Here is a 14955-nt window from a genome sequence, read left to right as displayed (position 1 = left end):
AGTACAAAAGAGTACAGCTCAACAACATGAAAAGCCTTCAGAATAACCATGCAGACAACTAAAACTGATCATTAAGGGAAAGTTAAGGTCAGAACTCTTGTATGTGACTGGATTAGCTTACGGTAAGCTAGAGGCACTTAACAAACGAGCAGCTAGGTGTGTTTATTCATGACTATAAAGTGTTTTATTTATTTCACAGACCTGCATTTGTGTTTATTCAAGGGTTACAATAATATTCTCATGACAAATGGCTTGATAATCAAGATTTTTTTTATTATTATTGGATAAATCTTTCATATATTACATGGTTCAGTTTCAAATAGCATAGACTGTATATAAAACTGTGAAGTCACCTGTGTCAAAGATGCATTTTTTGTTTTTTTTTGTGGGACCCTGAAGTCACCATACCAGACAAGAGGCTGAGATTATCAGTTAATGCTTGGTCAGCAACACAAAACTGTACAGGTGTAATACATGAACACTCAATGAATCCAATATTAATAAAATACTTTTAATATTTAATATAATTCCTAGAGTATTTAAAAGTAGAATGGGAGGCAGAGCCTTCAGTTTTCAGGCCCCTCTTCTATGGAACCAGCTTCCAGTTTGGAATTAAGGTATTTTTTAACTTTTAAGTTTAGGGTTAAAACTTTCCTTTTTGCTAAAGCATATAATTTGGGCTGAATCAGGTGACCCTATAGGTGTATCTTGCTGGGGGATTCCCACAATTGAGTATTTCTTCTTCAGTCACCTTTCTCACTCACTGTGTGTCTATTGACACAGTCTCTTCCTGTTAAAAGGGAGTTTTTCCTTCCCACTGTCGCCAAAGTGCTTGCTCATAGGGGCTCATAGGATTGTTGGGTTTTTCTCTGTATGTATTATTGTAGGGTCTACCTTGCAATACCTTGAAGCAACTTTTGTGATTTCACGCTGTATAAATAAAATTGAATAATTTCACTCTCCAAATTTGGAGCACAAACTTGCTAGATTAGACAATTATGGACTAGAGGTCTGGTTCACTCCCTTAAATTAGCAAAGGTGGTACCTCAGTGAAGTCCAGAAGCTAGCGCTTCTTGTTTAGGAGGTTGCTATGGAAGGAGAAACTAGCCATAGTGACAAAATAGTGATGGCGCTGGCACGGCTGGCAGCCTTAACCCAATTTCCCTTGGGATGAATAAAGTATGATCAATCAACCAACCAATCAATCAATCAATCAAAAACACATTAAACCTAGATTATAATCCACTGTGGACGCAGACAGCTGGGGATCCGATGGCCAGGTCCTGTCACGCTACTTTGATGTCCACTTGAAGTCCCATGCATTTTTTTCCAGCTACAGCAGTTCACAAAAGTGTTAACAAAAATGCAACTTTAAAGGCCATTTATGCTACACATGTTTAGTTTAGATCTTGTATACTTGTTTTTCTTTTATCGTCGTGGCTCTTCTTGCACCTAACTGAGGAAATCTTTGAGCCAAGAGCTGCATTTTGTGTTACAGCCTTTTCCTCAACTGTCCGTGATGAACGCTGCTGACAACAAAGCAGAGGAACGGGAGAGAGTGCCTCTGGCTCCAGGCCCATGCGTGGCCTGCAGCCTGGGAAGAAACGCCTTTCCCAGACACAACTCTCAGTACAGCAAGTACCACTACAAGTGAGCTCAAGTGCTGTTTGAAAAGGCAAATGCTGGAGAAATGAAAGAAAGATTTCTGAAGTAATATATGCTTTTTTTCTGTTGCCTCTTACAGTGGATTCTGTGAGCAGCATTCATTTTTGTACAAGCGGACTGCCCTGCCTCTGACAGACAGGGAGAGGAGCATCTTCAGGTTTCAAAAGTAGCATTAAACAACAGTAAAGGTCAGCCATTCAGGAAAACCTGGTGTCCAAACAGGCTCATTAAAACTGCTATCCTGCAAAATTATTCATTATAGCATTAAAGTGAAAGAGCACTTAGGATTGAGTTTCATGTAATGCCATCAGAGTAGAAGTCTGACCCACTGAAGTTATTATTAATATAAAACAGCTAATATTAATCTCTTCATGTTTTACTGAATGTAAAAACAACCACTAATACAAGATTGGAGACGCATCATTGGGACTGGTCAAAATAGTCCAATCAGAATACAGGAAACAGTATTATGGTCTCAGTGGAGAGCTCAGTAAGTTCTTTCGAGAGGGTGAGAGCAGATGTAGGCTCTGTTCTCCAGGACCTGTTTGGCAATCTTCTTGATGTTGGCATCGTTGTTCTCAGGAGAGTCTGAAACGAATTGAGACAAGAATCACAAACCACGCCACACACTCCGATCAGACGTAAACACAGCACTTGATCATAGCGCTGGTTAGCTTAGAGGTCATTAAAAAAGTGCACGGTGTGAAAATGAAAAGCAGCGGGTGGTTCCAGTGTTGGTATGTGCTGTTTGGTGGGGAAATTCCACAACACATGCAAGTCTTTTGTACTAAGATGTTGCTGAAAGAAGAAAAAAAAAAGTCCCACACGGATCACGGTGCTGTTCTCAATTACCGTTTTGTGTTGTACTTACGTTTTTGCAGCTGAACCATCCAGTAATTGTTCTTAAAGAAGGCATCGTTGCAGAATGTGTTCGCAAGCAGCACCTAAAAAAGCAACACCAGTAAACATTTGGCACCTCTATCTGCAAATACTGTACACATAATTACTGAAAACCAAAGGTGTATTGCGTGCACCCTCACATTTATGGCTTTTAACTACAGTGCAGAGACAGCACAGCGCTGCCCATCTGAAACACAGAGGATAATATGAAGCATTCGCTGCCCTCTTTAAAGGCTTTCTTTCTTAAAGTCTTTGTGTTGAGGTTTTGTTTTGCATCGCTGTTTCTCATTACGAACAGGACTCTTTTTCAGTCGTCTTTACACTCCATCGTCCTGCCCTTCACCTAAATCTGCTCCAGGAACAACCGCTGTTCAAATGAAGGTAGTGTGCTACAGCTTTTACCTCGATCAAATAGTAAAGTGAAAGTAATAAAAGTGACGGCGAGTTTTATTTAACAAGTCTAAACACAAGCTGATCAAAAGCCTAATTAAACACGTCAGCAAGTGAAAGGAAAAAAAGAAAAGAAAAGAAAAACACACAAATATAGAATAACAGACGTGGAGCTGTTTTAATTGTTTGCAGAAGGAACCGCTGTCCTGCAGTAAGTCAAAACAGCCAAAACAAACCACACCAGATAAGATTATACGATTTAATAGAGCCTAATAGTGAGGAATAAAAATCACGTTCAAATTCTCCGTGGGGACTTTGATTATGAGCCGTAATGCTGGAACCATCCAAAGTAAACTTCACACGAGCTGCTAGACTCTGAAATGTGTGAATGATGACATGTGCTCCTGTAGAAACCTCATCTGTGTGATGTCAAAGAACTAGTCTAGCCACAAACATCAGTTTGGGTGGTAACCATCAAACTCACAAATAAAGCACTATACCATATCAATAACTAGGGTAGACGTTTGTGTACACACACACAGTTCAAAACAATTACACAATACGATAATGAAAAAGGATTAAATTTGATAAGATTGGCTGTGTGACTAAATTTGTAATTCACCTCAAAGAGCTGAGACATATCCTGCTTTATGCTGCTGTTAGTGTGAAAGTCTTGAGTGTTTGGCCAACAGCAGAGTGTGACTGCACTGCATGTTTGGGAGATTTTCTTCTTGCATCTTACTAATAAATCAAGAAGCTCTACATCCGGTCCACTTCATGTGTACGTGGCATGTGTGTTACTGGGGACCTGAGTAAGTGCTTTGCTGAATGTGATTCGTCATATGTTGAGAAAGTTTGTCCGGTTAGGCCCCTCCAATGAGCCGTTCAAGGGAAACACTGCCAAAAGAAACTACTTGTAACCAAAGTGTCCTCATGCTGACGGTCGAAAACTCAAAGTGGGTCCTACAGAGACAGCTGGACAAGTGAACACGATTTAATCTGAATCTTTTTGTCTTTAGTTTCTTACGATAAATGTGGATGAGCAGTTCTCTAGCATTCGTGTTGAAATGTTGTCCAGAAGTGGTTGGCATGGCTCAAAATTTCACCTGCTGCATTTTCCTCCAACACTAAGACGCAAGCTGAAATTACAGTTGTGTAAACTCCAATTCTTTACAGACTCCTCACGCACGTGAAAACATTAACTCAGCCGCTGTAGGTGTGAGCTGGGCTGCTGCAGGCTCTGCAGTGAACATACCGATGCTTATAGTGTGGGCTAAGTGAGGCAGCTGTTTACTGTCAGCCTTAAACAGCGTAAACACAGAGGAAGTGATGTGTACAGAAATCCTATGAGATCGATGGAAAACTGCTCTCGTTGTGGCAAACAAACAAGTTCAATATGAATATTTATTCTGCGTGTGCGAGACTTCTAAACTGTGTGAGTGTGCACAGAGCATACAAACCTCGTGGTCGTGATTCCTGAGGCCGATGCTAATGGAGCGGCTCGCTCTGGACAGGACGGCTGTCATAGCGTACATGTGGATCAGCACGTCTGCCACCCTCTTCAGGACGAGCTGTTCGTCCACTATGGTCTGACATCATCGGGGGAGAGGAGGAGAGACATGTGAGGGACAGTTACCTCAACTTTAGCTTTTGTATTTTAGTGACGAAAACCTAGTCGAGTCACTGTGCAAGTACTGAAGAAGCACACGGTTAACTAGCATCGAGCTTTATTGTTGTCCTGTTGCCATGGGTAAAACATGTGAGTAAAACTAATCAAATGAATAAACTGACATAGTTTCCATTTCCATCTAGATTTCAGAGTGAAATAGCAGCTTGGGGCTGATGGGCAGTTAACACGTAGAGCTAAGGAATGAGTTTTCCCTGCATTGTAACACTACAGATAATCAGTCCTGTAATGACACTGTACAATTACAGCATGAGCTGTTAGAGCACGGCTTTGATCCATAGCAACAATTTTCTACTTAAATGCATCAGTTCCTCCACCCTGCCTGCAATGAGACCATCTTCTTTAATAGCTTTGTCCCAATTTCCTGAAAATATCATTAAAGAGAAGAAGAAATGATTTGCATGTGCTGTTAGCCTTTAAACTTTTCACTGCTTATTTTCTTACATGTAAGCAGCCTGAACCTCGATATTCAAACTCTTGGCAAACATTTAAGTCCTCTGAGGAAAGTTTGTGTGTGCTGGATCTAAACCAGTCAAATGATACAGGAACTGAGAATCTGGAAAACTTTCCGGCTACCAAAAGGTTTATAGCTTCTTTGGGTAAAGCTGTGATTACAAAAGCACAGTCGCGAAACACAATTTGAAGCAGCTGTGTAACAGACAAACACCACCGCTCATTATGAAACAACTTTCATATTTACATGATGAATGGGAAATTTGCTCATAGAAACTGGAAAGCTTTGAGCGGGAAAATCCCACAGCTGCTTTTCCAGAATCAAACGCTACCTTTCCATATCTGTAGAGCAGGCTCTCCACAGTCGACCCAAACAGGCTGACGTTCTGCTCCAGCTTCTTTGCACTGTCCTGCAAACGGAAACAGAAGATTGAAGAGCTTCGACAAAAAACACTTCACTCATCTAACACCACAATTCTCTTACTTCCAAGCTGGGATGCACCACTCCATCTTTCCCCGTCAGGCCGAGGTCTACTGAAGCTCCAAGCGAGGTCCTCAGTTTCTTGCCGACCATGCCTATCGCAAGACCTATATTTCCTTTCTTCATCTCCCTGAGGGCACAAACAACCACGTGCCTCTAAGCACAGGCAAACAGCTCCATATTTTTCTTAGGAAGTGTGAACACAACACAACTAACAGAAGGGGCGATGTAGGACTTAAAAGCAAAAACCTTCAAACCTCAACAACACCTTCAGATTCTTACTTTATTTTCCCTGTGAGGATTTTGCCAGCGTACTGCATTCCAGTGAGAGCGATGTACATCCTCAGGATTTCATTGGTACCCTGTGAGCAAACAGTGGAATTGGACTTAAGTTAAGAGTTTTCTGTGTCACGGGAAGTGGCTCTCTGATGGTTGAACAGAGAACTCGGTTGTGAGCAGGCAATGTTTTGCTTTCAAAATCAGCTGGAAACGTGACGTTTTAACGATTTCTTTTATTTACTGCATGTCTTAAGTGAAATGCTGATTCTCTGCTGGGGAGCACGTTTTATTCGTGCAGGCTGTTAGGCTGTACCATACTCACATCACAAATGAAGCCCAGCTGTAAAGTTACATGTACTGATTTGGTGATGCAGAAAATGTTTATACACTTGATTCTAATCACAGAACACACAAACCAAGCCGACCTCAGCTGCACAGTCAATAACCACCAAAGTGAAACCTGTTATCTCTGACTAACGAAGAACGGATGGCCGCGTTGAACTTCCCTCGCACTGTACCCCGCAGGTGTGCGTGTAGGAGTGTGTGGGATTCTCTGCTGTAGGAAAGCAGGGAATTTTGCTACATTGTATTTTCAAATTTTAAACTTTCTATCAGTAACAGTGAGTGTGACTGACTGACACAGTGAGGGGCTTTGATAATGATGGGTCTGGAGCTTTCTATGTAAAGTGCCCGAAGATGATGTGTTTCACCTCAAAATTAACTGTTTACTTCAATTTCATCTATTAAGAGCTTTGTTTCAACAGTAAAATATGCCCCCGGCTTCCTCCCACAGTCCAAAGACATGCAGTTAGTGGGGTTAGGATAATAGGTGTGAATGTGAGTGCAAATGTTTGTTTGTCTCTATGTGTTGTTAGCCCTGTAACAGACTGGTGACCTGTCCAGGGTGTACCCTGCCTCTCGCCCTAAGACAGCTGGGATCGGCTCCAGCGACCCTGACAAGGTTAAGCAGAAGATTCAAATTCCCAATGACCATAAAAATACTGGGATTTGATACAGCATTACAGTTTGGAAGACAAGGTTTAACAAATGAACTGTTAACAGTTTTTTGATGTGTGTCATGGAGAGGAGAGGGGGGCACAGAGTTCATCTTAACTATGGCTGGGCAAAAAGCTGAAGGGCAGGCAAGATTCGTTTTTTGAAAAGGAAACAAATACATACGGTTTCACTCTAGCACAAACCAAGACTATATCTAGCCCTCAGAGTTTAAACACTTATGTATGAGTACCTCAAAGATGGGCAGGATGCGGCAGTCCCTGACGAAGCGCTCAAAGGGATAGTTCTTGGTATAACCCAGACCTCCGAGCACCTGAAGAGCCTCGCTCACACAAATCCAGCCTCCCTCCGAGCTGAACACCTGTACCGAAGATGAGGAACACACACCGTGAGTAGTTTCATAAAAGTTTCACCTGAACACAGACGACAGAGCAAGTGGTACCTTGACCATGGCTGCCTCCAGAGAACAGTCTGGAACGCCCGGTCTGTCCATCATCCCTGCTGTCAGGTATGCCATGCTCTCCATCACGAAGGCATTGAGGGCCATCATTGCAAACTTCTCCTACAGAAAGCATAGAAATCACAGTATTTAGTCACTTCTGATCAGACTGGAAGGTGTCACAAGCTTCCAAGTGAGGGGAGAGCATACCTGGATCATACCAAACTCACTCAGGCTTTTGTTAAACTGCTTCCTGGTAGCGGCATACTCAGATGTCAGCTCTACAGAAGGCCAGACAGAGAAGCCAGACTTAATAAACTTAAAACACTCACAACCGCTACCCAGTTAAAACAACAGCTGAGTGCTTACCGATCAGCTTTTTAATCATTCCAGCACAGGAGCTGCCCATACTGAACCTCCCCGAGTTCAGGATGTTCATGGCGATCTGTCCGACACGCAGCACATGTTTACAAATATTACAGAATCTCCGTTGTGTAGACAGATGAAGCTGGCTTTAGAGCTTACCTTAAATCCACCTCCAATTTCTCCGATCACGTTCTCTACTGGTACTGGGACATTATCGAAGGACAGCTCACAGGCTGAAAGGTTACAGCGTTGAAACATAAATGACATGAAAATGGCCCAGCGTCTATCAAACTGCCTTTAAGTGTTGATGAAAGGCTTACTGTTGGATCCCCTGATGCCCAGTTTGTCCTCAGGCTTGCCGCTGGCGATCCCTCCAAAAGCCCTCTCCACGATGAATGCAGATATCTTGTCTTTCTTTACACCATCTACTTCCACCTCAGTCCTGGCGAACACGGTCATGATGTCCGCCATGCCTCCGTTTGAAATCCAGATCTGACAACATGATTCAAGTCAGGAGCTTCAGTCAGAGGCTGAGTTGAAGTCTGAATTAAAACTTGGTGGAAACTGTTCCTCTCACCTTGGAGCCGTTGATCAGGTAATGTTTTCCATCTTCAGACAGGGTTGCACGGGTCTGAATGGAGGCTGCGTCACTGCCACTGTAACGGACAGGCTGAGTGTCAGTGGAGCAAAGACAGCTACGTGCTCAGGCACATGGCGTAGATGCCATCATCACTGTGTTAACGCTGGCTGATGCATCACATTGGGTTTTCAATGATGACTTTGGCTTGCAGTGATTTGAAAACAACCTCACTGTTTAGTTCACTTCAAGCAAATAACACAATGAGCCTTTATCACCAAGTACTAATCAGAGGAAGGAAAAGTGGGAACACGGGTTCTGTGGGTGTTTCTGTGGAGTCCAATCCAAACAGCTAATGGTCTCTATAAATACATAGTGTTTCTAAAGTCATTGGGAAGTGATTCAACATCTGTGACATCAGTCTTTATCTTGATTAAACAATGTCCTGATTTAGGCTGTAATCATGGTGCTCTGTACAGTGTCCTGAATCCTGTAACCGCCATCTTTAACCACCGTTTGGTGCCCTGTGGGCGTCAACGCTGAGCAGTGACTGAGAATGAACCTGCAGATACAATCAGCTGAGACGCTTATTTTCAGGTTGCTGGGTTTTAAAACGTAAACTGCAGCCAGTTACCTGGATGGAGCCTGACGCACACTGACAGTTTTCATACTGGGAGTCTACTGACAGTTGCCAGGCTACCCCACAGCCCCCTAGTAGATGCAAACGTAGAATAAATGTGATTTTTAGGAAAGCTGACATCTGATTTTGAGGTCAAGATCTCCAGGATCACTGCTCGTCTGAGATTTTCAGTAGCTGTACCTACGTCACCTCGTTCTCAGGTTATCTTATTCAAAAATTAGAGGGGCCACGCCGCCTACCTCAGATGTTTTACTAGTCTTCTCCTGTCCAGCTTTGTTAAACCTGTGTGAAATGTAGCTTCAGCTTTCTGTTTGTTAGCTTTTCTGCTGTTGTACCACATCTGCTTCAAGGTTCAAAATGTTGTGTGTTCATAGAGGGTTCGTAGAGCTATGTTCTTCTGCATAGTGAGTGTTTGTTTGAGTTACTGTTGCCTTCCTTTTAGCTCACAGCAGTTTGGCGACTCTCCTCTGACATTTTCTCGCAGGCAGCTGTCACTCACTGGATAGTTTCTCTTTTTCTGACTAAACCCTACAGATGGTTGTATGAGACAATCCTAGTAGTTTCTGAGATACAAGATCCAGGCCACATTCAACGCCACTAAAACCACCCTTCTTCCCCACTCTGATGCTGGGTTTGAACGAGTTTATATGCCTAAATGACTCTGATATTGAGTTGCTGCCTTGTGACTGGACGATCAGATATTTGTTCTAATAATAGTTCAACAGGTGTACCTAATGAAGTGGCCAGTGGGTGTAGAGATAACCTGTTATTTGTGTTCATCAGACTGTGCTTCACTGCTGTATGAGCAGAGTTGGAGCCACAGAGGAGAATGCTGCGGATGACATGTGCATGGTGTTCTTTACCTTCCGGGCTCTGTCAGACAGAAAGCTGCGATGTGCTCCCCTGAGGCCAGCTTGGGCAGATACTTTTTCTTCTGGGCTTCATTGCCTGCTATCAGGATCCCCTGAGAGCCCACAAATGTGTTAGAAAATCCTCCAGATTGTCCACATTGCAGACACAACTCCGTATTGTATTTTTACCTTCAGTCCAATGGCTTGATGAGCAGCCAGTGTGACGGCGATGGAGCCGTCTAAGGCGATGATCTCATTCAGTCGTGCATAAATGGTGTGGGATAATCCAAGACCCCCTGGGATTGAAAAACAAATGATAAACAATAAAAACAGAAACTGCCCCACTGTGTCTCGCAGTTGGGCAGTTTCTGCATTTCCATCTAGCATGGATGTGTCAGAGAGACAGCTGTGGAGCCATGATGAAGTCAGGATCATAGTGATGTTTCAGGGAAACCCCACTACGGTCGATATGTAGCTTTGACTTGAATCTGTACGTGTAGAAGCTGCACTGAGGCAGGAACCATATCTAAATCTAACAGCATGCCACCTGTTCATTAAAGCATTTCTGCGCTGAGCTCAGACAGAGTACCATTTAGATGTCAAGTGTGAGAGCTTAATTGAACCTCTTGTGCCATAAAATACACCCAAATATACTGACCTGATACTTGAAACGCTGCTGATTAACAGCAGATAACATACTAATATACTCATAAAGTAATGACGTTAAATGTTTAAAGTCCATTCAAACAGTATTTCAGTATTTTAAACTGCGCTCTGGGATTCATGTCTCCATGTGTAAAACAAAGCTGTTTGTAGAGTCTGTGATCTTCTTCTTCTTCTGTCTATCCTCAACACCAGACCTGCCATAGCAGATGGCTGCCATCACTGAGCCTGGATATGCCAATTAAAAAGGAGTTCTTCCTCCCCACAGTTGCAAAGTGCTTGATTACAGGGGATTGCTGGGCTTCTCTCTAATACCATACAATTGTCATCAGCCGTGCCACGAGATGAATGCTTTGTTTTAAACTGACATACATTAAAAAAAATGTTCTGGGAAGTTAAATCCCCGCAGTGGGTGCAGCTACATATTTGATTTGGCACAGATATGATGCCAGATGTAGTTCCTAATGCAACCCTTCCATTATCCAGTGTTGGCTGGCACTAAGTGAACACTAGCTTGCAACCTCCTGACCAGATGTAATACCATCTGGAAAGCATCTGATTGACAACTGCCTCATTTTTTAGCATGATAATGAATCCAAACACAGTAGCAGCGCAGTAAAGCCATACCTGGAGAGACAAAGACGCAGTGCACACTATAGGTCATGCACTGGCCTCCCTAGAGCCCAGACCCCAACATTATCGAGATCATCAACACAGAACGAAAGGCAGCCGACATCCAAACAAGAGCTTTGAATATCATCCAAACAGCCTGGAGAGATATTCCTGAAGAACACTTAAACAAAGCTACCTGAGATAGTTCAGACAGTCATACGAATATGGAGTTCCAACATTATTGGAATTGTACAAACTGTGTTTGTTATGTTTACACATTTCAATAAATCTCTCCGTGTATTTCCCATTTTCTGAGCAGAATGTAAAGAAATGAAGGACAGCTCCAGCACATTAGTGTAAATCACTAGCTTGAAACCATAGATTATATATAAAATATGGATCCAGCCACTGTGACGTCATGCTTTGAATGTTGCCATCTTGGTTTTCTGAAACCAGCTGTTATGAGCTAAATGTGGGTCTGACTGAGAAACCAAAGGTTGGTGGTTGTGGTTTGTATCATATCCAATTACACACCAAGTTTAATTATGGAGTTCCACAGGGTTCAGTGCTAGGACCAATTCTGTTTACATTATACATGCTTCCATTAGGAAGTATCATTAGAAGGCATCACATACATTTTCACTGCTATGCATGAAGCCAGATAACACACACCAATTAGTTAAACTGCAGGAATGTCTTAAAGACATAAAGACCTGGATGGCCGCTAACTTTCTACTTCTTAATTCAGATCAAACTGAGGTTATTGTACTCAGCCCTGAAAAGCTTAGAAATATGGTATCTAACCAGATTCTTACTCTGGATGGCATTACCTTGGCCTCCAGTAACACTGTGAGGAACCTTGGAGTCATTTTTGACCAGGACATGTCCTTCAACGCACATATTAAACAAATATGTAAGACTGCGTTCTTCCATTTGTGCATCATCTCTAAAATTAGAAATATCCTGTCTCAGAGTGACGCTGAAAAACTAGTTCATGCATTTATTACTTCCTCACTGAAAAGCCTTCAGCTAATCCAAAATGCTGCAGCAAGAGTCCTGACAGGGACTAGAAAGAGAGAGCAGATTTCTCCTGTTTTGGCTTCCCTTCATTGGCTTCAGGTTAAATCCAGAATTGAATTCAAAATCCTGCTCCTCACATACAAGGTCTTAAATAATCAGGCCCCATCTTATCTTAATGACCTTGTAGTACCATATCACCCTATTAGAGCACTTCGCTCTCTCACTGCAGGCCTACTTGTTGTTCCTAGAGTATTTAAAAGTAGAATGTGAGGCAGAGCCTTCAGTTTTCAGGCCCCTCTTCTGTGGAACCAGCTTCCAGTTTGGATTCAGGAGACAGACACTATCTCTACTTTCAAGATTAGGCTTAAAACTTTCCTTTTTGCTAAAGCATATAGTTAGGGCTGGACCAGGTGACCCTGAATCCTCCCTTTGTTATGCTGCAATAGACGTAGGCTGCCGGGGCATTCCCATGATGCATTGAGTTTTTCCTTTCCAGTCACCTTTCTCACTCACTATGTATTAACAGACCTCTCTTTATTGAATCATATCTGTTATTAACCTCTGTCTCTCTTCCACAGCATGTCTTTTATCCTGTCTTCCTTCTCTCACCCCAACCGGTCGCAGCAGATGGCCGCCCCTCCCTGAGCCTGGTTCTGCCGGAGGTTTCTTCCTGTTAAAAGGGAGTTTTTCCTTCCCACTGTTGCCAAAGTGCTTGCTCATAGGGGGTCATATGATTGTTGGGTTTTTCTCTGTATGTATTTTTGTAGGGTCTGCCAATATAAAATACCTTGAGGTGACTGTTCTTGTGATTTGGTGCTGTATAAATATATAAATAAATAAAAGTGAGTTGAAATAAATGCCACTACGGGTGTCCACACAATCAGACTTCTTTTCTGCAACCACAGGAGGAAGTTGCCCTCTGCTGGCCAATGAAAAGAGTGCAAGTTTCAGGCACTGCTTCACCGGCTTTGCTTTTCAGAAAGAAGGAGCTGCATCCATCTGTTATGTATAGTGCAATGTTGAAACTAACTAGTAGCCTTAGAAGAGTTGTGTATAAAAGCTACATAGTCACACAAATTATATGAGGGAGGTGTCGTCCTTAAAAAATACCCTAAATAAAAGAATGTAAAAATAAGTAACAACACAGATCAAAGTATTAGTATAATGTCCAGAACATTGCTCTTAACTTCTAACTTCACTTTGGGGCAAAGTCGGGTGGAGTTAAAGTTCATCTCAAAAATGCTTTGAAATCAATTTTCACTCATATTTTCAGATGGATCCCGAGACACGAGACTATCTTTTAGAAGGGCTTTGTTAAAATCATCTCACCGTATTCTTCAGGAATCATGATTCCAAACAGCCCGAGATCCTTCAACCCCTGCAGAGTCTCCAGGGGAATTGTGGCCTCTCTGTCAATTTTTGCTGAGTCAACTGGCAAAGAAACCCCAAAACAAAAACAAACAAAATCCAGCAATTCCAATGTCAGTCATTTAATTCCTCTGATAAATCATATCTGAAAGTCATTAATCACGTGCATGTACTCAATTCCCACCTCACCATCATCACTGAAGAACTTCTCTACCGGTGCAACAAGCTGCTTTATCTCCTCCACCTCATCATTTCCAATTTCTGGATAAGGGAAGACCTCAGCCTGGAGAACGAAACAGGCCTTTTTAGAGATCGTAACAGGGTTATGCATCTATGTTACCGTCCAAGTCATATTTTTGTGTTATATAGTTATATGCTTCTAATCCATCATGTGGTGACAGTGTGAAGCATGAAATCCTGCAGATAAAGCTGATGTTCATATTAACTATGAGAAAGGAGAAAAAGGTCATGTCTGTAATTCTGACTGTGGCCTGGGCTGGTTTTAAATGATTCTGAACCAGCTCACCTGCCCATCAGCATCCAGGGTTTACTCAGAATGGTGCAGAAACCACGCAGTGAGTGGCAGGTACAGAACTGTAAGACTGCAGGCAGCAGAAACGTGACTGAAAAGTAAAAGCTGGTGTGGTGAATCAAGAGCATGATTCCCCTGTGCTGACCTGCCTTGTGCCAAAAGTAAAGACTGATGTTGCTGTGTAGGGAATCTTTTCTCTCCACACTCTGAGATCCTTGAAGCAATCACAGCACTGTAAGGGTTGTTGGTAACCATGTGCATCCCTTTATCGCCATGATTTACCCTCTTTTAATGGCCTTTTCCAGACTCCAGAAACAAATCCTGCAGAGAGGCCTTGGGATGTGTTATAGAGGGAGACTGAAAGCGTGAACGGTGTGATGATTCATGTCAACATGGAGGACTCTAAAGAAAGACGTTTCCACTGTGTGAGATAAACCGACCTTCCTACACGGTAGCTGGTTTTACTTTGGGTAGATATTTAAAGTCTCTTTCACCATTTACCCCAAACAGGTGAGACAGTGCCTCAGCCTCAGTTTTTTCAAACTTCCCTGCATTTTATGCGTCTTATTTTTCTGGTGTTGCGTCTAAGGCCCTTTGTTTCGTAAACGATACTTCTTTCAAAGCTAGAACGCTGGTGATTGTTAGCTTTGAATATAGTTATCATCTAAAGTACAAAGTCTTTTCTGAGACGACTTCCTCCGCCCGTCACTAACTTTGGAGAGGCTTTCTGGCAGCTCTTTTCCTTTACCTTGTTCACTTGACCGAGGAACAGATCCTTCGCATACGCCAGGTGTCTGCAGTGAGTTTTAATGCTCCTCCGCTGCTGCAGTCTCAGCTCTTCTTGCCCAGCATGCCTCGCGTGACAGCCAAGCAACCGCTCTCCGATTCGAAAGGTTCGAGAGACGATTAATCTGTTCATGTTCATCATTCTATTAGCAAAGATCTCTACTTCATACAGCCATCGGTCTGCTCCCGAACCCAAGCAGCAAAGTACCTTTCACCCGTTTCTGTCCCATGC

The 14955-nt window shown here is 42.7% G+C and overlaps 2 protein-coding genes across 5 annotated transcripts in view; one reads left to right on the top strand and one right to left on the bottom strand.

Annotated features, from left to right (window-relative positions):
- Positions 1-3658, top strand: part of cfap92 (cilia and flagella associated protein 92 (putative)) — an 18660-nt gene extending 15002 nt beyond the window's left edge. For all 4 annotated transcript variants that reach the window (XM_086291218.1, XM_086291216.1, XM_086291220.1 and 1 more), the window contains 2 exons: positions 1499-1650; positions 1745-3658. In XM_086291218.1, the coding sequence (XP_086147344.1) occupies positions 1499-1650; positions 1745-1835 (243 nt within the window). In that variant the 3' untranslated portion in view covers positions 1836-3658. The remainder of the gene's footprint in view (positions 1-1498; positions 1651-1744) is intronic.
- On the bottom strand, positions 253-14955 carry acad9 (acyl-CoA dehydrogenase family, member 9). Its single transcript, XM_086291221.1, has 18 exons — positions 14686-14955; positions 13595-13688; positions 13367-13468; positions 9932-10038; positions 9755-9855; positions 8252-8330; positions 7995-8166; positions 7834-7907; positions 7678-7753; positions 7519-7589; positions 7312-7431; positions 7102-7230; positions 5859-5938; positions 5580-5706; positions 5428-5505; positions 4416-4544; positions 2537-2609; positions 253-2253 (listed from the first exon to the last, which is right to left on the bottom strand). The coding sequence occupies exons 1-18, from the start codon at positions 14863-14865 to the stop codon at positions 2153-2155; spliced, it is 1893 nt and encodes a 630-aa protein (XP_086147347.1). The 5' UTR covers positions 14866-14955; the 3' UTR covers positions 253-2152.

This window comes from Aulonocara sp. 'chitande type north' Nkhata Bay, linkage group LG5 (genome assembly GCF_057382095.1).
Source record: "Aulonocara sp. 'chitande type north' Nkhata Bay isolate Kocher_YH1m ecotype deep benthic linkage group LG5, A_spYH_male_GT1.1, whole genome shotgun sequence".
Classification (NCBI taxonomy): Eukaryota; Metazoa; Chordata; class Actinopteri; order Cichliformes; family Cichlidae; genus Aulonocara; species Aulonocara sp. 'chitande type north' Nkhata Bay.
The sequence above is the reverse complement of the archived record's forward strand: the minus strand, read 5'-3'. Positions and strand labels throughout refer to the sequence as shown.

Bases quoted from the DNA above. Each gene is read 5' to 3' on its own strand.
- acad9 (XM_086291221.1), bottom strand. From the start codon at position 14,865: ATGATGAACATGAACAGATTAATCGTCTCTCGAACCTTTCGAATCGGA. The intron at 13,689-14,685 runs GTAAAGGAAAAG...TTCGTTCTCCAG, and splicing joins TCCTCGGTCAAGTGAACAAG to GCTGAGGTCTTCCCTTATCC. The intron at 13,469-13,594 runs GTGAGGTGGGAA...TTTCTTTGCCAG, and splicing joins GAAGTTCTTCAGTGATGATG to TTGACTCAGCAAAAATTGAC.